Genomic DNA, 23,205 nt, shown 5'->3' with positions numbered 1-23,205 from the left:
CCCCCTCAGGGAGTGGTCCTGTGAAATATGCCAACAGCTGGATGGCACAAATTTGGAAAACACTGCTGTCCTTAAAGAATAGAACTGAAAGCTGCTCTGAGAAAGCAGTGCATTTTCCCAAATAACCCTTTTAATTCTGTATCAATGTTTTAGAGAGGAACAAATGCATATTCTTTTGATAGTGTTGGGAAGCAAGCTCTTATGGAAAAGCAGAAATCTCCTCACCATGGCTCACAGCAGGGAAGTGTTGAAATGTCCAGAATAGTGAGTTGCCTTTGATACTTTTTTTTAAAGCTGCAGTTGGCTAACAACTCCCTTGACAAATTAAAGAAATTCCAAGCAGCCTTAGGATCGCCTTGTTTCATGGCACATTTCATGATGTTTCTCGCTATCAGTTTCATGGCAAAACTCAGTCCATTTCAGATCAATCCCAAAGAACCCAAGCACAAATAAGAACTATGAGTTACTTTGAAGTTGAGGCATAAGCAACAACTTGGGGTATTTAGAACTGGGGTTTGTTTGTGAGGCTGTTTCCCCTCACAAAACCATAACGACTGCTGGCTCTATAACCAGGGAGTAAGTAGATAAGATAAAAAACGAAAGATAGGATTACCCTCACAGTGTTTGCACATCCTTCTCCTGACCATCAGCAGGGTACGTGTAGGTCCAGTAATGCTGCCTGAGCGTTGCTGTCTCTGCTCCAGTGCAAAGCTCCACCTCACCAGATCCAGGTCTCTCCCTGGAGTCAGCCAAAGTTCCCCATCACCTTCAAGCCCCACCAGAGGAGTGAGAGACAGCTTGTGCATCTGCTTCACACCACAAATGCTCCTGAGGATCAAACCTGACCCAGCAGTACCTCCTTCCTCTGCAGCTTGCTGACGTGGAGGACTTTGCCATGGCCAAGGGCATCACAGCCAATGATTTATGGTTGCTTTTTTCCTTGTCTCTTTTCCCTGTCACACACCATCAGCTTCAGCTGGAGATATGATAGATACTAGGCTAGACTAGCTTTTTGTCTGACCAGGATGGTAATTTTTATGGGTGCTGAAATATGCTTGAGGATGGAGTGAAGGATGGGCATGTGGGCCTGTTTGACAAGGGAAAATATGGATGTGGAGGATTTTTCAAGCAGGAGTGGAAGATATGCACTTGACAAGGAATGAATGTATCAGCATCTTAGGGAGTCCTTCCTTAAGCAGCTGCCCGTTTCTTATGTTCTCAGTGCTCTGCTACTGCCCTGGTGCCTGCTACATCTCTTTCCCCAGTACCACTATCTGCATTTCTAACAAACTCTCTTGCCTGCAGCATGCTGTATGTAACATTTCCAGGGAGGAATGTGGGGGTGGAAAGACCACATGAGGTCATGAAGTTTTTGTGGAGTTGCAATTTGATCCAAAAAGTGAATTACCAGGTGCTTCTTCAGAGAGGGATTGGGGGTTATATTTAAATACCTCATTTAGTAAGGCCTTTTACTCCAGAAGAGAATCAATTCCATTTATTCTCTAAATGCATTTGTTTTACCATAGCATAATTCCAGGATGATCTTTAAATTGATCAGTAGATTGAACTCAACAAATTAAGAAATAATAGGAAAAAAAGACAATGCTATATATCATTTTTCCTAACACAGAGGATTTTACCAGGCTACTGAGTAATGAAACTTTAAAGAGGCAATACATTTCAGATGTTTATTTTCAGAAATTTACCTTTACCTTGCAGGGAAGGGAGAGAGTAGGGGTACAGCCCCACTACTGTAATCAGCACTTGAACTCTGTGTTCCAGGGCCAGGGTGGATATAGCATCAATCAATAGGCTTTAATCAAGGCGGGGTGGCAGAAGAGGTTTGATGTGACTCTGCAAATGGACATACTGCTTCTGGAATGGTTGTTACCTCTTGGGGAGGCTTCTTGTAACAGAAGGTTCGTAGGAAAGGTCTTAGACTCCTGTGAGCTGTATGCAGGGGTGCGGCTGTTCGTAACTTGGCCGGGAGGCTGCTGGGTCTGCTCCTGGTTCTCGAGTGGACAGAGCTGCTGAAACACAGGTTGTATTTTTTTTCTGCTGTGTTTCTGAACAGCAGTGTTGAACGCTGATCTCCTACCCACTTGTTCAGGCATTCAGCAGGGAGGATCAGCTGGAGGCAGTAATGGCACTGCTTATACATGCTTGGAAAGCAAGAGCCTGTGGTCAGCAGCCTGTTTATGCAGGGACACCTGGAAAGCTCATCCAAACAAGCTTTTAAAGTGCATACGTGAAGCCATATTGGATCACCACTTGCATTTTTTTTTTTTAACCTAGCTCTAAACCAGCTAGAATTAAGATCACTTTATTTCTGAAGGTGTGTCCCCACCATAGTTAAACTCAAGTACTTTAGATTCACACTTTGAGTTAGTTCAGTTAAAGCTTTGCAGTCTACCCTTGTGCCAACAGCCCTAAAATGCTTTGCCCTTGCTGCTTAGCCTGACTAAGTCTCTAGCCCCAGTTGAGTCTCCAGGGGAAATAAGGGAGACCCAGCCCACAGTGCTGCTGTGGTCTTACACATGACATGCTGCGCAGATGCAGGGGGAAGTCAGCTTGGGACCATGTTCAAGAGGAGGGGAGAAGTGGTGGAAAAGCAAGGGGGTAGGACTGGGATTTGTGGGGCTGAACATCAAGCAGTGGGAAATGAGTGAGTGAAGAGAGGTCCTTGGTGGAGAGCAAGGAAAGGAGGGATGAGGGTGGGAGAAGAGAGCTTGGGAAGCAAGATGCATCTGGGAGATGAGGGTGCAGGAGGGGTGGTGGAGAGATTCAGGGTCACTTTTGGCTCAGTGGGAGATGGGAGATTGAGAAGGGGGGGAAACTGAGGCATGACAAACCCACAACAAGGGTGGGATGAGTGGGACAAAGGAAGGTGGCCTTGCAAGGGGAGGGAAAAGGCTGCTGATGCAGATGGCGTTGTGCAGCCCCACTTCCCCCAGGGTCAGCAGGCAAAATTACTTCACTGGCCATCCTCATCATCTTTTCCCTGCCTGGAGAGCCATGCTGTTTCCATGCAGTGACCATGGCAACCCAAGTTTTTGACTGGCTGCTCTAGGATGGTAGCCGTAATAGCGGTAATGAGTATTGACGGAGGGGAGGGGAAGGCAAGCAGCTGTGGAGCCGGGGAAGTTGCCTGAGTACAGTAATCGTGTTTGGCAGGTCAAGGGTGAACTGTGGCCTGCGGGAGTTGTACAATGCCCAAGGCTAGCAAAGTGGTGTTATAATAAACCCCAGATGTTTCCGCTATTTACAATGTATACCTTATGTTTAAACCTGAAAATGCATCCTAGGATCTGGTGGGTAGGGAAACAGTTATTAGCTGCTTGGAAAGGACTTGCTGGTAATGTATCTGTTCCCCCTTGATATTAGCTGTTGCCTGGTTAAAATATAAATCTTCTAAGCAGAGACTCTCACAAGCAGCTGCTTTGCCAAACCAGTGGTTCCATTCGGCTTCATGAGAAACAGCACTGTCCCCCTGACAGTTTTTTGGGAGTATGCAGCCTGGGCACAGCAGCCCTGGGAGCCGTGCTAGCAGCCTGTGTGCGTTGGTGTGGGAGAGGCAGTGCTGTCAGGCACGGGAGCGCAGCCAGTCACAGGTGTGCAGAAATGACCATTTAATTTCCCCAAACTAATTGTTTTAGAGCTTGGAGCCAGAAGCCTTGATGTATGTTATGGGCCACAGCAGAACCACAGCAACTTGAATAAGCATTGGGGGGGGGGGGGGGAAGGGGGGGACGACAGGACCCACCTTAGTTGATTCGGCTTTTATGTCAAAACAATGGCTTGTCTACAAGAGTAAATGTCAGCTAAACTGTGAATTTACAGCCCAATGGTTGCTCTGCACAAACCCTCCAGGTGACCAGTCCTACAGCTGGTCCAGGCAAGGCACTCAAAATACTAGTATTTAAAGTGAATGAGTTCAACTGTGGGAAGCCCTGGAGCGGACATTAGTGTTCAGAGATGAACCATTCTGAGTGAATTGGAGTTGAATCTGCTTTGGAAGTGAATTAAACCAAAGCCACCCAAATTTGGAAGGGACATGTTTGCTTTGATGTTTTATTGGATTTAACAAATGCAGGAGAAATGCATACCTCCAGTGAATCCTGATTAACAATTCATGCACGTACCCCGCCTGCCCACACTCCCTGTGCATCGGTCTGCACTGTGCCACACTCACCCATCGCATGGGAACTTGGTGTATGAAGAGGCTTGTCTGGACCCCTCACCACAGGGTGTACAGACACTAGCGCTTTGTGTAGGGATTGAAAGAGGAGTGCTTTAAGTTAGGCTGTGTGAAAACATTGCTGAAGATCAAGCAACAGTTTGCAAGGAAAATGGCCAAAAATGGAGTCCTGGATGACCAGTTCAATTTACTTCTGCTGAGAACCCTTTGCCCAGGATACCTGGGCATGTAGGAGAGTTGAGTAGTCACATTACGCAGCACTTTCATGTCTTGGTATGGCTTTTGGGTCTGTGTAGAAGTGAATCTTGGGCATCGGGGGGAAAACTATGCTGATTTTGACAGTTGCTGTTGAGTTGTTCTTCCTTGTTCTCTGTTTCTATCCCAAACATTCCCAGTGCAGCTATCCCATTGCAAGTCTACGGTGGCTTCTACTAAAGGCAATGTCTTTTCTTCCCGAGCTTTATTGTCCTCCCACATCCTGTGTGCCTGCCCTAGAGTGATTTTCTTGAATTTTAGCCCTGATGGACAGCTCCCTGCCTAGCCATCCAGTTTTACAATATTTCACATCACGCCTCATAAGAAGGGATACGGTACAAGTATTCTGCTAGGCAGACTGCCTGTGATGTCGATGGCTCTCTGTACCTCTCTCTCATTCTCTTGGACTCATTATCATGGGTGAAGGATGATTCATTTTAGTGGTTTCTAATGTGACACTCCAGTTTAGAATGCAGTAAGCCACTCTAGTTAATATGAAGCCAATGCCTGAGGTGACTGAGTGTGCAATAACCAAAGCTCTGTAAATTCACATCCCATCCCATCCCATGAACTAGCTTCCCCACATGGAAAGCCCCAGGTGTAGAAATGTCACTTGTCTGAGATCTTTTTTGAATGCTAGAGTTGTCTGTTTTGCTGATTGAGAAAAGTTTTTTTAATGTTTTTCACCTATTTCAATGTGATGACAAATTTTTTTCAAAGTGAAGTTGCAGAGTAAGAGTTAAAACAGCAAAACCCTGCATTTTTTTCTCCCAGTCTATGCCTAAAACTGACCTGCCTCTCCTTTTTTAAGGACACGATGACCATATTAAAATGTGACTCCTAGAGTCACTTTTAGTACTTCTTTGTTTAGTGAGCCTGTTGATTGTGAATTCAAAACATGTTTTAATAAAATTTCTGCTTCTCTCCTCCCCTGTGTGTCTAGCAGATTCAACTAATGTAAGTCCAGTCAAAATTATCTTTTTCTGTATTTTAGTCTTCATCCTTCCACAGAATAAACAGTCAGATAACAAATACATCAGATAATACATTATTTTGCAGCATAAAAAAAAAAGATCTAAGAACTTATAGGGTGATTATGTGTATATATTCAGTTATACAATTGTCTAAACAAATGGAGGGCAGAGATAGCATATCCTCAGAGCTTGGAAAACTGAGTTATCAAACTGAGAATAAGGGCTATGCTTAATAACAAATAAAAGTGTCATAATAGTTAGCAACCAGTGAGAACCTTTCTCTTTTTTTTTCTTTTCAAGGAAAGAATGGGGTATAGAAAGGAACAAGATTATTAAAACCTGCTGTTTAGGTCAGTGCTTCCTCTGATTATTTAAATTTTGTTTAAGATTGGGGAAGCAAGCCATGGGGATTAAGAGCTGTCAAACCTCTCACTACTATCAAAACAATGCCATCTCATGAGCACTGAGAAATACTGAGAAACAAAAAACTTCACAATTTTTTGTATCTACTTAGAAAGATTGGGATGAAGATACTGTGAGAAAGAGGGCACCTGGCCCTGGAGATTTTTGCCTTTCTTGGCATAGAAACCTGGACTTCCATGATTAGACGCTGTGTTCTGTGTGTGCTCAGTCAACCCTGGACAGGTCTGTGAAGGCTGCAGATGGAGGTGCCACGCGCTGCCAGCAGAGATGATGACTTTGTTGTTGTTTTACTGAATTTTGACCCTCCTGTATGCACTCTCAACTCATGTCAGACCTATTAATGAGAATGGCTTTTGGGCCCTTTCACACCTCCCTGAACATATAGTGTGTGCTCGCTTCCTGTTCCTCCATCACAAATAGCTTGATTGTTCTAGAGGCTCCAGGAAAACACTATTTTGATACTGTTGTTCCTGAATCCTTGGTCTGTTCATGTACTACTGGAAATTGATGGCACTCATGAGACAAAACAGTCTGCAAGAAGATCATACCTGGTAATAATGAATTCCAAAGTCCAAAGCATGTCTTAAATTCTTTCCAGAAGCAATGATTAGAAGGGAAAAATACAGTAGACATTCAGTATAATGACACTGTTGGTTTTTGTTATTACCTTTTTCAGTCATGTTGGGTAGACAGACAGACATTCAGAATGAGGTAATGCTGTGAAAACAGTATGCTTATCATCCACAGAGCACTTTACTGTCTTGTTTCCATTTCTCTCAGCAATAATGGTGTCCTGCTTGGTTGCTTCCTGCATAAAATTCCCTTTGCAGCCAGAAGGGGGACTCAGGATATTAAATTTCAGCAGGTGCTGTTGAACTCAGCCCTTCGGTTCTTTCTTCTGAACATCCCTTTCTGATACTGTTGCGATTCTTTCTTGTCTTCCTCCATCAATCTTTCATGGCTTTTATTTGCATGGCTTTCATTATTATGTACTTATCAACGTAGGACAAATTTTGCAGTAGGAGGTACTGAAATGCTAGGACACACGGCTGAAACCAGATTCCAGTCCATCAGGAAGGGAATTTGGTATATCTTTTCTTTGTCTATTTATCATGGGGGGGGTCAGTCCCTGTATTATTGGGTCTCCCCACAGTTATATCTTCTCCCCAGTGTGTAGGTAGAATCCCAGACTGTAATTAATAAGGGAATATTTTGGCTGTTGTGACACTGAAACACAGGAGAGTGTTGTGAGACCCAAGAGAGGATCCTTGGTCTGCTGGATGGACTTCAGACCATCGCCCAGCTCATGATGAAAGAGAATACATGGACATTTCTAAGCAGAGATATGTATGTTGCTTCATGATGGCAGCAGCAGTGAACTAATCTATGAGAGAAAAGTCAGAGGTAAAAAAAAAGCCAGATGGTATGGATATATCATTTTAGGTAAATAGCAGACCCATCTTTTGCTCATCACCAGGACGTGAATCCTGCCTGCCACTGGGCTTGTTGTGAGACAGCCCTGTTCTCTGTGCTCATGCCACCTTGCAGGACTAAGTCTTACAGGAAACCTGATACACCTGCCAGTTCTGCTGCTGGGGTTGCACAACAGTTTCCATTGTAAATCCTCATTTTCCCAAACCTTTTTAGGATCAAGCTTTTATCTTTGATTTATTCATGTAATATGGGTTTCTTTCTCATGTCTTCTAGAAAATCTGGACAAAAGAGATGACTGGCAACCCCCTAGGGTTCAGCACAGTTGGGGATAAAGTTATGCATTCTGCTTGTTCCATGCTATTTTCAATGAAAATCCAGATTGGAACTTGACATGATACCATCTTTTTAGGATAATGTGGTTTTGTTTGGTTCATGAAAGACTGCTTTTTTTTTTGAAGACTACTAAAAGAAAGAAAAAAGTGACAACATAAGAATTAGTCTGAACACTATGCAGAGGGTCTCTGAAGGGAGATTTGATTCTGGTTTGATGCTTTGATCTCATCTTATTGCTTGGGGAAATATCCCTCCTCTGTCTGTCAAGGAGCAGCAGCCTTCTCTAACAGATTTTGCAGTTATTTACTTCAGATAGCTTCAGAGAGACACAGTGGCCACATGTGATGAGGCTGGAGCCTTTATTGTAATGCTGGCTCTGCAAGAAATAGATAAGCAATCTTCCGGGCTGCTGCAGCATGACACCAACACCAGCATGTGGGAACCTTCTTGCTTTTCCTCACCTGGGCTTTTTTCTGGGGAGTTGTCTCATGGTGCTCCTGCATGAGATTTTGACTCTGTTAGCACAGCAGCGAGGGTGTCGATTGCTGCCTTCCTTGCAGCTCAGCTGTCCGAACCTAAGCAGAGCTGGTTTGAGGTCTGTTCAATGGGACTCAGTGGTAGAAACAGCTTTGCTGCAGATTTGCTTGCAGTCATTCTAGCAAATTTTCAGTAATTTCTCAGCAACAGAAAAGCACATTTATGCTGGATGCTATGTGTATACAGTCCAGGTGATTCATGATTGAAATCCATGTCAGCACTGGGAATTAAAAGCAAAGGAAGAGTTTCTTGTTGCAGAAATAACAACTGAAACTTTTACTAGTAAATATGTGAAACAGATAGATTACAGGAGGTGATATACAGAAATCTCCGGCTCAGTAGTAGCAAAATGAAGCTGTTGTGCATGTGGGTATTATCCTTGAGAATGAAACAAAAAGGAGACCAGGAAAGGGATGGGACATTGGTCTGATTAGTCCTTTTGTGCAGAGCTTTATAATCACATTCATGCGTTTCTACCCTGAATGATGAATGCGTATTAACATATATGAGTGTTAACACACAAAGTCACTGTCATTAAAGTCAGGTTTCTTAAATCAATTCAATTGAAGCAGAGAGAGCATTGCCTCTAGAAAGACCTGTTAGGACTAATTTAATCCAGAAGTTTATTGATTCAACTTAATTTGTTAAGGAATTGATTTTAATGTGAGTTTAATCATAAATCAGCTTTAAATCTGTTTAAGTGTGTTCACACTGAGGCTTTGCATTGGTTTAAATAAAATTGATTTATGCTTTACTTAGAAATCTGCAAATTTGGGTATAGATAAGGTCTGTACTTTATTTTTTCCCCTTAGAAAGACTATAGCACACTTCTCTGTCTTCTGGAGGGAAAGTCTAACTGTATCAAATCAATGACAAAGCATTTTATTTTCACAGGGCCTGAATTTTACCTTAGTACTGTGCTGCGTCTTCAGTTCTTATTGTATAGCAAATAAAGCCCTGGATACTTGCACACTTGATATAACCAATTTCCAGGCTGTGATTTTATCCAAAACTGTGACACACGAAAACCATTTGTAAGTTTAAAAGAAGAGGTAGAGAAAGGGAGGTTTACTTGATTTACCATGTCTTTATTCTTTTTACTGGCAGCCTGTTCAGAATTTATGGAGTGCAGTTTATTCTCCAACTCCTTTTTAGCTAAACTTTACAATATAGTCTCTGTTCTGTTAATGGAGAGCCTAGATTGGGGCATAAGATTTGGTAAATTATGCACATTGCTTACTACACTTTATATATTTGAGTGGCTCTATAAGGGCTGCCTGTGGCTTCTACATAAAGAATATCACCTTCCTACAATAAAATCCATAATTCCTCCTCGACAGTAGATGCTGGTGGCCACAATAACAAGGGTTAGATATGTAGGATGTTAAATAGTTACTATTTAATGTATGTTACAGTCTTTTTCACATAGTCATAGATTTTAAGACCATTGAGGGTTTTTGACAGAAGGATATATAAACATCTGGCAGGATGGGCTTGATCATTATGGACCAGGAGCTCCAGGCTGAACTTGATGGCCTGGAGAGCTATTTCACAGTTTTCTGTATTTGTGTGATGGTCCCACTCCTGTGTGGCCCACCACTTAGCATTCACACAGGTTTCCTGGTAGGCAATTCCACCACTTATGGTTGATCTGGAATATGTTTTTTAAAAGCCTTGTAATTTTTCCTGCATAATTTTTGAACTTCTGTCCACAGTCGAGAAACCATTTCAGAATTGCATAAAGTGTTCCTATCCCTCCTCCAGTGACTGCTGGACCATGGCATGTTTCTGCATGCTTTACTGATCATGTGGTTATGGATTTCTGGAAGTTGACCTTTAAAAGGATGTCCAATCTTGTATAATAATTTAACCAGGGGAGATGCTTCTAATTAGATCTTTTTGCAAGCTGTTCCTGATTGCAGGTATTCAGCAATATTTATTTGTAAGAATTTTGTTTAATTTTTCATTTGTCTGAAGATAGCCGGTGCACATTTTTAAGCAGCTGTGACATAAACGTTTCCTTTTCACTGCAGTTGCCTGTTCTGTTTTGTCATAGCTGCAGAGTATAAATGCAGGATTCAGTATATGTTGGAAGTAAATTATACTGAAGGGTATACATTGAGATCCTCTCTGCGTACTGCGCAAGCCCATAATGTTAAGTGCCCTGTTTAGATTTTTGCTGAGCTGGGTTTGAGCTGATGATTTGTGTGCTATGCCCAGGTTTATCCAGGTTCTCAGCTCCTGAAATGAGTCAAGTGGCTTTTGGTCTCATTGGCTAAACTGTTTGCACACCTTCTGGTAAAAAAGGAAGATTTTGCTAACAGATGTGTCCAAGTGACGGCCACCTCAGTCAACTGAAGGGGCCAGGACTAGTTGTGCTCTGTCCCTGGGGAAAGGCACGTCCTTTTGCTGTGGGAGTGGCACCCTTGTGACACTGTCAGACCATGTGGATTTTCCCTTAGCATGTAGGTATGAAAGCAGTCATCTTCTGAATTGACTTAGGAGTGGAGGCACAGCATGCTCCACCAGCAATGGCTCCGACTTTTTCTACCTGGTACAGATTTCAGCAGACAGAGGCAGGGGGGCTGCTCTTTCAGGTGTTATGCAGCTGGGATGGCACTAGCACATGCTCTGCTCTGTCTGTGATCAGCACCAGAAGAAAATGACAAAGAAAAGCATTAGAGGCAACTCTGGTTAAGCCTGGGTGGGGACAGACCCCACTTTGGGGTTGCAGTGGAAGGGCTGCCCTTGCCTTCCACAGGTTTCCTCTGTCTTTGAGCACACAGATGTTTTTGTAGGCCTATGTCCTTCCACAGCCTGTGCTAAACACCCACATAAATCCCCAAAAGACAGTATTGCTAGAAGAGCTGACCACAAAGGATTTAAAGGAGAGGAGGGGAAGGAAAGTGGTGAATGAGGAGCCAATACCCATAGTGTTGTTTGACTTGTGCATTAGCAAATCAATGTCTTGAAAGTTTCAAAGTTCTTCACACTGCTGTAAATACTTTATGCAGCCCTTAATGCAACAGCAACTTCTTCCTTTTCATGCTCCAGTCATTCTTGTTTTCTCCGAATTAATTTCTACATTTTGATTTAGTTTCTGTTCATGTCAAACAAGCCATCAGACAGGTTTCAGTTCAGGTTTTCCACTTTCCCACCTCAAAATTTCAACATGGATGAGTGGTTCAGTGTAGGGAGGAACATTAGTGGACAAATGAACCCTCTAAACTGCCAATTGTGCCTGAGGATGCCCAGAAATTTTCTCATGTACTTTGTGAAAAGTGGTGGTGTCTGTGTGAACTTTATGAGACGGAGATTTTGGGGGACTTTTGGGGAGGCAGTTGTTTTTGTAAATCCCATTTTGGGTCTTTCTGTGTACTCACTAATTATTCTTTCCAGTGGTTATATCCCCAAACTCAGATTACTCAGGTATCCTTGGTGGTGATGGCAGTGACTCTAGCTCTGTGAACCTGTGTAGGATGAGGTGGTTAGCAGTCACCTGTTGAGGTGCCCTACATCCCACAGTCTGGGAATTGCCTTCTGACCACCATTTCCACTGAATTTCACCTGTAATGGCACTCCTATTCCCTGTGTTGTATCATTTTCAACAAGGTGTCCATGTGGGAAGCAGGTCCTTCTGGTTTTCTTGTTCGACATGGAGAATTTTTTTAATACTGAGCAAATTTATGTGAATCCAATGACTACAACATTGTTTGATGTTATTTAAATTCTGCATCATGCACTAATATGGCAGACTGTTGCTTCTATACATGTACAACTGAGCTCTCACTGGAAATAGGGACAAATCGGCACGCTTAATTAGGAAGATCTCTGACCAGGCACCTAAAAGTGTGCTGGCAATGTTGCTGGATGTGTGCTGTTATTCCTTCTCTTAAGGCTTCCACAGCCTCAAAAGGATGAGGAAGATTTTGAGAAATATGAAGGCCTGCCATGAATACGTCCGCACTGGGCAATTTATTGGCTGATGCATGGTATGATTTTGTCTATGAAGTGAAACTATTGCAGAATCAGAAGAAGCTACAAAGCCCAGAAAACAGTTTAAGCCAGGAGAAAAAATGGGCCCCTGATTAGGATCAAGGGAAAGCAATCACTCATGTCATTTGTACATAGGCATACCAGCTTTGTTGGAACAGTGTGAAGGGAAAGAGCATGATGGAGAAATGCTGAGAGGGTGGATAAGCAACTGGTGAGACCAGAGGAGATGGAAACAAGAGTTATAAAATATAAGATAGTACAGGTAAGCTTACAGGATTTGACACACAGAAGTCTCTGTGTTTTCTGATGGTGGCAAATACAGGAGTGTGTCAGAAAATACAAAATGCGAGAGGGAGAGGAGGAATGGCTGCGGCACTTTTCAGCCCTCCGATTGAAAGGCTAAAGCTCTAAGGAAGGTATAAAAAAAAAAGTCAGTTCTACCAAAAAAAAGGGAATTACCCAAGAACTGGATTTTCGTCAGTAATCCAGAGGAATAACCTCTGAAATTATACCAAAGGAGAAGATCGTTGTGTTGCACATCTTTCCTTCCTTGCCTTTTTTTTTCTCCATTTGTTTTTATTCTTCCCAATATGATCTTAGGGCACACCAACATGGCTACATGTGTACCACAGCTGAGACCCAAAGTTTAAGTTTCACATGCTTCTCAGCCCGATGATCTGGTGGACCTTCCAATTCTGGCCTTAAGGCGTAGTCTGAGACCCAGCCAAGTTAACAGTGCAGTCACAGCCTTTGCTTTTAGGTTGTTTTCTCAGCTGCACTGGTCTCTGTTTGGTGACTTATTGCATGCCTTTTTTCAAGCAAAGATAGAGATTAGTGCTGAAAGTACTTATGCTGGAGAGCAAAGAAGAGAAAGAGACATATATATGATGCAGCAAGCCATGCTTCCTCCCCTCACCTGACTTCAAGGCACGCAACTTGAGACAAACTTTTTTAATGTGCAGCCCTGAAATTCAGCTCTTAAATCAAAAGTGGCTTCATGTAAAAAAAAATCACTGAGTACTTGCAAGTCCCCTTGAAGTCCATGGGATTTATGCCTGCATAGCATTTCTGTGCATTGGATTGCTTTAATTTTAGCACTGAAATAAAGATTCTGGAGTCTACCTTTATGCACTTAGGTATGTAAAATATGGACCTGCAGATTTTTATATCGACTTTATGAGCAGTTGTACCTGAATCACTTATTGGATATTTATTTTATACTGTCCCCACATTTTCAGTCTGTATGATCAGGTTTTTGTATTGACAGTGTCTAACAGGATCATCAAAGTTTATCAGGGATGCAGCCAGTTGGAGTCAGCTGAAGCATTGTGAACCAGAGGAGAGAGTATTTAATACAATCAGGCAGTGTGTTCCTGCAGACACGATCATCAGTAAATAAATTAAGTGTTGACCTTTAAATTGCAATCTTTAGGTTAGACGCTTGCTCACACTCAGCTTCTCTTGTGAAACCTACATTTTGCTATCTTTGAACGCAGTTCCCTGTCTCTGAGGAGGTCTAAGCTCAGAAACTGATATCTTGAGTGACTGCAGGAGGCTGGACAGCCTGGCGTTATCTTATTACACTGAATAAATGGGCACTCTCAGGTTTTCCCTCGTGGACATGATACTTCTAGACATGCCAGTTTGTCACTAACATCCTTTTTCTGGCTCCACTGGAGATGCTTATTACTGTTATAGTGGAGGAGGGAGTAGTGAGACCTTCTGCATTTGCACAGTTCTTCTTCCATATGTCCATTTTCAGTGTTCTGTTGAAAATCCTGCCTTGCCAAGGTTATGTTATGAGTTGGCCCATGATACTCTCATTGGAAGGGTTTACTGGGTTTCTGACAGGGAGAATGACAAGAGGATTAATGCAAGCTCAGAGAGCAGCTTCATGGCTAGGGGTAAATATCCATGAACATTGGCATGACATACCATGTACTTGAAAGCATCTCACCCTGAATAAACAAATACTTTAAGTGGAGATCTATGAGTTTGCTGGGTGCACCATTACTTTGAAAGGACCAAGTGAGACTTCAGCACGTCATACCTAAGTCTATCAGGCTTACTGAGTTTAGACTCAAACTCTCCACAGCATGAGACAAGCAGTTCCTGGTCAGGGTAATCAGAGTTGCAGTTGGCTTTGTGATTAGCTTTTGGAAGTGTTTACTCTGATTTATAGTGCCATTTGCTGGTTCCTCACTGGTCCAGTGTTCAAAGAACATGGCTGTAGTGCTATATCCCTCCCTATTGCTCTGTCTCTTGGCTCCTGAACATGTTGCTAGCCATTCCTGTGGCATTCCCCTTTCTTTTGGCCTTACAACATCTACAATTTCTGCAAAAATTTCTTTTTAACATCACTAGGAAGAATAAGATTACGTGGGTCTTGGTTTTACATGTAGTGCTCAAGACAAATGTCAGGTTTGCAATTTTTCCTTTTGGTCTTCTACACAGCCATAAGTATTCAAATCATACCAAGACCAAGAAGTTAAAATGTATCTGGCAGTATTTTCAAAAGAGTTCAGAAATGAGAAATTCCCACTTAAGTAGCTAAATCATTTGTTTGGTTTTCCAATCTCTCAGCTCATGTTCAGTTACTCTGGTATTTTGGAGAGCTGGTTATGTGGGATTATCTCCTATCATTACACACAGGGTTTTATCGCATAGGTAATCTGCACACAGATTCAGCATGCTGGAAGGAAATAGCCAGATTTTTAAAAGTGTACAGAATCCAAATGTTGCCTAAGAGAATAACAGGGGGGGATAAAAACCAATAGAAAACAACAGAACTTTGGGGGTTGGGGTTTTTTTAGTTGCTTAGAGCAGGAGCAGTATACAGTTTAAAATGTAGCTTACATGGTTTGTACCAAAGCCGTTAGAAAATCTGGCCTGTTGATGATAAACCTGAGCTTGATTACAATCTCGTATGCAAGGGGAGAAGGCTTTTGGAAATAATGTAATTTGTCTTGCATTACTGACCTGCCTTGAGCATTATGCTACAAAAAAGCAAGTCTGAGGCCAAGGCAATGGGTGTTATTCTTGTGGCTTTTATTACCACTCACCAAGCTGTTGGTCACAATTTTGCACAGCAAACGGTGCACATGTGCCTACTGGCAAGCATGCCTAATACATTCCTGTGCTTAGACTCTTAAAAGGCTTTGTGCCTTCCTAGGAAAAGAAAAGAAAGGGGAAAAAACCCCAACCACTCATGGAATTTCAGCTGAAAGCGTGTAGTTGTGTGATAATATTTTGCAGGTTTCCTGTTTAATTTGTTCAATGTGTTGAGCTTCCATGCAGATTAACTATACAATCAAACACTGAGGGTGAGGAGATTGCTGTAGTTTGCCAAACTCACCAAAGGCCAGAGAGAAGAAGTTATCTCCAGTCATACATTATCAGTGAGTCTTTTGCAGAGAGAATATGGAAGTGCGTGTTCCTTATCTGCAATGATATTATGCAGGCCAGCAGACATACATTTCTGAAAAAATTGCTAACAAAATGACAGATATTCAAGCCATTTCAATAAGCAGAGATATAACACCTCGCATGCTTTTCCCTGTTAAACCCTTCCAACACTGCGGGACGTTTGCTGACACAAGAGCCCCTGCCACTTTGTGAGGGCTCGTCACAGCGTGACAGCCCTCTCTTGCTGTTATCACCCCTGTTGCTTTCTTAGAAAGTCTGTCAAACCAGGGGAGGTCCGTGGGTCACAGAGAGAGGTCCTGACCGGGGAATGTGAAACGCCTGGGGTTAAACGTGGTGCCTTTCTGTGTGTCTAATTAACTCTTAAAATGTGAGGCCCTCCTGGGTTTCAGCACAAGGAATACAGATAAAGTGGATCCCGCCGCACCTTTCATTCAAGTGGTGTCGCTTTCAGGGTGGTTCCACGCTTAGTTTCTGCTGTTTCTCTTCGGGATTTGTCTGTTTTCTTTGCTACCTGGCCCTTGTCATTCGGTGACGGACGTGTGAGGACACTGCTGCCACTGTACCTGAGCTGCTCATGAGAGCATTGCCGAAAACAGGACACACAGGAAATGCTGCAAGGCTCCCTTCCATCTTTCACAACACCTTTGGACTGAGTCATCCTCTCCTTGATGGCACCTCAACCTCCACCCCTGCGCAGGAGGTGCAGAAAGTGTTTTCCTTGCCCTTTCTCCCTCGTTCCCGCCCGCAGCAGCGAGCCTCACCCGGATCGGCGGGCAGTGGCATCGCTGGTGTCAGGAGCGGTGCTGCGTGATGGGCACAGCAAGGAGTGGTGGAAAGGAGCCAAGCTGGCAGGAGATGCCATGGGGCCAAAGGGGGAAGGGATAGGGAGGCAAGGGGAGGGAGGTGTCGGGAGCAATGTCTAGTTATCATTATAAGTATTTTTGCCTCCTTTAATAGCATTTTTACCCCTCAGACAAGGTCCTGTCTTAGCAGCACTGGAGAAATTGGCACAGACTGATGAAAGTCAACTACCTCCTGCAACAGTGGAAGCTGTAGCTGATCTCGATCCAAGCACACAATGCTGTAGTTCTATCAGCACAAGCTTTCTCCTATGCCTGGCAGGTCTGATTAACTTTTGCAAAACTGCAGCTGAAAGGAAATAAACATAGTGTAAATGAAAAGGGGCGGGGGCGGGGGGGGGGGGGAAACAATCTCTTTTCTGTCATGTCTGTGAACAGCTTTTACTGCTTTCCCTGGAGACCCTGCATGCTTGGACAGCGAGTTACTGTGAATTAGTGAGGGTCACTGCCATTGATTAAATCCTCTTTTATGTTTCCTGGTAACTCCTGAATTATGGCAAGAGCTGAGCATATTAATTTAACACTTTTTTTTTTCATTGACAGTTCTGATGGAGGAAAAAATCTGCAAGTCATTTTGAGCAGATAATATTGAATTAAAATAAAATTCAGGAACAAAATGGCATCTCCCTTTTATTCCCAGTTTCACACTGCGATGTTGACAGGAAAATCAATAACCAGTTGAAGTCTTAAGCACAAAAATTTTGATCCTTGCAAGTGTGGTTATTCTAATTTATGCAAGATATGGACTAGGACCATAATAAGTGAAATATGGTAAAATAAGGAATACTGCCTTTTATTTCACACCTCTGCAGCTCCTTTTCATATATAGTGACAAAAGACTATAACCTTAACTCTTCAATGACAGAATGAAAGTGTATGCAGAAACCTCAGTAGTAAGGCTGTTAATGCTAATTATTTTGTTGGAAAACTGAAAGATTGGTATATTCAAAATTTCTTTCTCTCTTTTGGGTGACTGCCTGAATATTTACATGTGTGCTTATGTAAATGTATGTATATATACAAATACACACACACTCATAGAATTATATTTATTTAAACATACTGATTTCAGAATGGTGTGTGGGCATTTGTTTTTCAGAAAGCAAAAATTGTTTTGGTAGCATTTTGGGAACACCCTGGATTTCCAAAACTATGCTGAGGGGAGTGGAAAATGGGAACCAAAATATGAGAAGGCATTTTGGGGGAGATTTCTTTCTGGTCTTGAAATCCTGGGCCTTACCTGATCCACCACAGTGCCATGCTGACATGTGTCTACCCTGTGTGTAAAACTTCCATGGATGCCCTCCCCAGAGAAGGTCTCCTTCTCAGACGTTTTGCTGATATCTCACCCAATACTTCCTGCCAGGGACTTGTGTTCCACACCAGCAGAGATGCATGAAAAAAGTTGTCACCTTCCTTTTAATCAGAAGTCTTTTAATTATTAAAGGCTGCTCTGTCCCTATCCTGTCTTCTGCTGGTGGCCCAGCAGGTGCCACCTCATTTGCTTGCTCACTGCAGACTGCCTTTTCCCAACCACCGTTGTTTATGCTGCTCTGCTCAAGTCTCATTTTCCACAGAAATCAGGCTTTCCCTGGGCTTTCCTGGGATCAGGAAGGTTGCCTCACATGGAGAACAGGCCATGCTGCTGTCTGCCACAGGCAACTGCTTATTGGGCATGTGTGTATCCAGTTCTTTATACATGCCTCTCATAATTATCAACAAGATGGTGCTGCTTGGTTTTTGTCTGACTGGAATAATAATTAAGGGCGATTGATGTCAGTAAGTCTCCACAAGCAACAGATATCAAAACGTAATCAAGCATGTTCCAGTTTGCCAAAACATTTTGTTGTACTGGACTGTATTGGAGACCTGTTGGTGTCCCGATGAAATCTCCTAATCTGCACATTACAGGGAATCATTTGGCCATGCTGGCCATTTGTTTCCTTGGACACCATTACATCTGTTCAAGGAACAAACCACACTGCAGCTAAAGAATACTGACTCCCCAGAGGTACAGACCAATAATGGGGCGCAGCTGACCTGGGAAGGACTCACAAGCTATCACCTGCTGCAGCTCCCTGTATTAGCCCTCCCCAGTTGTGTGGTAGAGGTGTTATCTTAAGCCCCAGGGCAAGTAAGGTTAAACTAGGTGTTTTACCTCAATACTGGAGTATGGTAGAGCCTGGTTTACAGCTAGCCCATAGGGTCAAATGAAGGGTAGTGTCTCACAAAAGGACTGCATCTTCTTGTGAAGCCTGTGCTCAAAGATCATTACCGGTTGTGTAATATTAGAGGTCTTTAACTTAGAAAGCCCTAAATGGTTTGAGATTTACCCACAAAAGAAACACTATTGCTACAACACGGTAGAAATTGAGATGCATCAGCTGGAGCCCTTCAGTGTGTGGGAGCCATTGGCTGAGCCTCTTCAATGCAGTGTCCCCTTCTGGGTCCAAAATACCCTTAATTGATATTGATTCTCTTGATGGGCTTCCAAGCCCGTTGTCTCTTGCCTCAGGGAAAGGATATGGCCAAGCTGAGGTTTGAGGTAGGTGTATAATGTGGGTTATAATGTTTGGCTGGAGCAAAAGCCTTTCCCTCAGATTAGGGAAGCTGTCAAGCTTATATTTATGCTTTTAGCTCCCTGTCACATCAGCTGCACCTGCAGCCTTTGGATAGCCCCTGACTCATAGCAGTTGAAAAAAATAAAGCAGCAAGACACCCTCCCTTTCCCTTTCTGTATTATCTACCAAGGCTGCCTGCTGCAGTGTGCTATCTTGTGTCTAGGTGCACACAATCAATTAAGTGTTGTTAGTGCTTCATACCATATTCAGAAGCAGCACTTTAGTTCTTGCTAAGGCTGCATATGGCTTGCAGGTTGTAAGACCCTTGTAAGAGGACTCCAAAAAGTCAAACTAGGCTGTCATTAAATGTGCCTTTATGCTTTAAGGATGATACATGTAACACACAAATGATCCTTATTTTTCAGGTTTTGTTGTAGAAGCATTGCTAGTCTGGGTGGGGTTTTGCTCTCTGTAGCTTGCCTAGCTCAACTTGACTTGGTACTGTTTTCCCTTCTGAGGACGGCCTAATCACCAGCACGTTCTTTTATTTCTTTAGCGGTGCCTCCCAAATTGAAGGAGATGAAAAACCAAGAGGCTGCTGTGGGTCAGAAGCTAGTGCTAAGATGTGAAACCACTTCAGAATACCCTGCGCTCAGATTCAAATGGTTAAAGAATGGAAAGGAAATAACAAAAAAAAACAGACCGGAAAATATCAAGATCCCCAAAAAACAAAAGTAAGTACAGACACATATCTCGCAAGTGGGGCTGGGAGGGATGAGGAGGGCTGTTCACCAGAACACAAGCATTGAGGTTGTTAATTGCAGTATCACAAAGCTAAAAGCTGTGAGTTACAGCAGAAGAAAATTTAAGGAAACAGATAGTGACGTTATTTTTCTTGAACGTATGGATGAAGTGGTAGTATGGTATAAATATTTCATAAACAATTTTCCCTTTTCAATATCTATTTATTTTCTGATAGCCAAAGGCTATCGTTTTAACCAGTCAACCTTGGAGACAGGCCATTTTAAAACTACTGACAAGAACTGAGGTGCCTTATGTTTATTGTCTAAAATCCAAGAACATTTAAAATCATCAAAGCAAAGTATATTTGGAAATATTTTTGAGATTTGCTTTACAAGCAGTCTAGTCCTTAAGAGGGGCTGAATGCTGTCTGCATTAACTTCGAATGCCTTATGCACGCTTGCAGTAGTCCTTTACTAGAGGCATTCCCACACATGCAGAACAAGGCATGGGTCTAGCAATTGTCAGATGAGTAGCAAAGCCTGCAAATCTCATCCTCCTGGCTGGGAGAAAGTGTCCCCTACATGTGACTGATGAACAGTGCCAAAAGATGGTCTGGTGCGTTGCTTCTGCAGGGAAGGAGAAGAAGGTACACAATGCATTTTCTGCATCAAGACAGGAGAAGGCTTTTGCTGTTTGGTCTCTACCTTGTTGTTTAGGTTAAAAAGTTTCAATTGTGGATGCTCATCCATCAAAGAAGTTATGGAAATCTGTTTGAACACAGCCCTTCAACTCTCACTTCTGTTCTCAGTAGGCAGGGCTGCTATCTGCTGCATTGTGCCATGCCAGCCCTTTGTACGAGACACAGAGGATTTGGGGTGTCTGCAAGAGTATCTGCAAGAGATCTTTCCTTCCAGGGTGTCAAGTACCCCCATACTTTTTGTCAGGTCTCAACTCATTAGGCAAAACAGGAGCCAAAATCAAACAGGTGCTTGACTTTCCAGAGTTATTCAGGTTGAAAACCAGATGTCCTGCCCTCCCTTGCAGTTTCTTGTACCCCAGCCTGGGGCACAAAAGTGAAACAAAGAGGGGGCAGAGCAGCATTACTGCAGCCCTCATGCCATGGTCGCACAGACAGCAAGAAGGAACCTCTGATGTCTCCTTCCAGCATTTGTGAAATGGAGCTGTTCCAGGTGGCAGATAGCCTGGCAAATTGTCTGGACCCATTTGCAGGGCCATATGTCTCCATCAGAGTTGTATTTTCAGTCTATTCTCTAAAGAAAATGTTCAGGTCAGAGCCTGGCCCTCAGCTTCCCCAGCAGCACAGTGCTGCCTGTGACCGGCAAACAGTATTTTCTCTTCATACATTTTGGCTGATGCTGATTGACGAAACTCACTGGAGCCAGGATTTCACCTTCTGGGGCTGGGCTGTATCAGTTCAGCATTGAATCAGTAACTGCCTTCTGCCAGCTCCCTTCTTTCTGGTTTGTGGTTTTTTTCCCCACAAAACTTTTGAGGAGCTGGAAGAAGGGAAACTAGCTAATAGCTATTGATTACAGCATGCATGTGGAACGTGTGAGACTATTTTTCAGGCTGATGTGCCAAAACACGTTTTAAATCCCCCAAAAGATACATAATGAAAATAAATAAAATTAGGCCTTTTTCTGAAAAACAGAAATCTGAAGTCCTATTCCCCCACCATCAATCAGCGGGCAGAATGCAGGCTTTGACATGGATTTCACACTTCTGTGTGCTACCCCAGCCACGAGGGTATCACTCATCATTGAAATTTCTCTCTTCTATATTCTGTTTTAAAACAGAAATGTCAGTGTGGAACAGAGAAGCCCTTCCAGTTAGAGATGTGAAAGTCACTGAATGTAGAGTACAAAAAGGGGGAAGACAAGGGATGTCTGCTGACATCTGAAGGATTTTCCTTGCCTTTCTATTTTGAGATTTTAGTTTGAGGGCACATCAGTGCTTTGCCATTTCTTTTTTTGCTTTTTACATGTGCTTCCAGGACTGAGTAGATGTGAAGAGCTTAAAAGGAGATAGATTTTATTTTGATAAAAATTGTGAGAGGCATGTGTTCTAAAGCTAAAGGAAAACAGGTGAAAATGCAGTGCAAATGAATGCCTGAAAAGACATGCAGATTAAAGTAAACAAGGCCATACTATAAAGATCTGATGGCAAATGAAAGGAATAGCAGTGATGAAGGAGTTTTTTCCCCACTTACTTTCTGTATTTTTTTCATGACAGTGCATTGGTAAATGTTTGTCATGTTTGTATGCTGCTATATTGTTATAACAATCATTTTAGTATGAATTTTTTACTATTACCAAGTGTGGGAAACATCAACTAGGAAGGCTAGAGTAGTTGTTGGTCTGTCTGGGATTGTCTGTTTTAAAGGTCAAATGGCTACATAAAAAGTAGGCTATGTTTCTGAAAAACCATTAGCATGCAGGGTACCACAGTCTTATTGACTCCTTCAATCCAAACACTTGAGAATAACACTTTCTACATATTTATGAAAACCTTACAAAGTTTCTAGGTAGTGGCCAATGGCCAGAAGTGACTTTTGCTAATGCCATGTTTTGCAAGAAATCACCTTTCTCATGGTGTGATGGCAGAATAAAACCTGTTCATCGTTGGGAGAAAAATAAATATTTCTGAGTTCTGGCTATTTAGCTTTAGGTTTTTTAACAAATTTCAAAAATATCTGGCAGAACAATGAAGTGTCTAGCTCAAAAATTGAAACTAATACCTTAGCTTGGCACCTGGAGTAGGCACGGCAAAGATGCAATTTGGTGTTTATTGGGTGCATTTGGCCAGGGTGAATACTACTGGTTCGAAGGATTTTCAGAGGTGGGGCACATGCTGACTGTGTTTTCCTAGTTTTTTAAGGGATTAGAAGACTCTGTGGCAATGCAGGCTTCCTCAAAGCTTCGCCTTCTGAAGACTGCCTTGCATGTAGAATGAACTCAAGGGAATCACTCCTCTAAGCTCACTAGGATGATTTCAGGGTGGTTGATTCAGAGGGCGCGTTGCCCTGACATATATTGACATGACAGTACAGCAGGTGAACACACTAAATGACTATGCCCCTTCTCATTATGCTGGAAAGTCAAGAGAAACTGAATGAGTTTAAATTTTAATGAAAGGCATTTAAAGCATTCACTTTTTACCTCAAATTTGTCATGGAGTAAGAGCATGCAGTCAGTGAGTTTCTGCTGCTGTTATGATTGCTTATGATTCGTGATGCCACAATTGACTGATTTGTGTGTCCAAGCTCTAAGCTGTTCCTTTGTGTCAGTGGAGATATAGAAAAAATGGGCACCAGACAAGGGCTTTTTACCTGCTAGCTAACTTTCCCATGCCTGTTCACTTGTACTGGTAACATTTCATTTTCATTCCCTGATTTCAAACCCAGGTGAAGTGTGCACTTTTTTCTTCTGGGTAGTGTGCTGTGC

At 42.7% G+C, this 23,205-nt stretch overlaps 1 protein-coding gene across 1 annotated transcript in view; it reads left to right on the top strand.

The window, feature by feature from the left end:
- The window catches only part of NRG1 (neuregulin 1), a 296,898-nt gene that overhangs the window by 126,150 nt on the left and 147,543 nt on the right, over positions 1-23,205 (top strand). The window contains exon 2 of the mRNA XM_010567061.1: positions 19,554-19,731. Coding sequence (XP_010565363.1) covers positions 19,577-19,731 — 155 coding nt within the window. The 5' untranslated portion in view covers positions 19,554-19,576. The remainder of the gene's footprint in view (positions 1-19,553; positions 19,732-23,205) is intronic.

The sequence above is a fragment of the Haliaeetus leucocephalus genome, unplaced genomic scaffold (genome assembly GCF_000737465.1).
Source record: "Haliaeetus leucocephalus isolate CR32 unplaced genomic scaffold, Haliaeetus_leucocephalus-4.0 Scaffold225, whole genome shotgun sequence".
Taxonomy (NCBI): Eukaryota; Metazoa; Chordata; class Aves; order Accipitriformes; family Accipitridae; genus Haliaeetus; species Haliaeetus leucocephalus.
The sequence above is the reverse complement of the archived record's forward strand: the minus strand, read 5'-3'. Positions and strand labels throughout refer to the sequence as shown.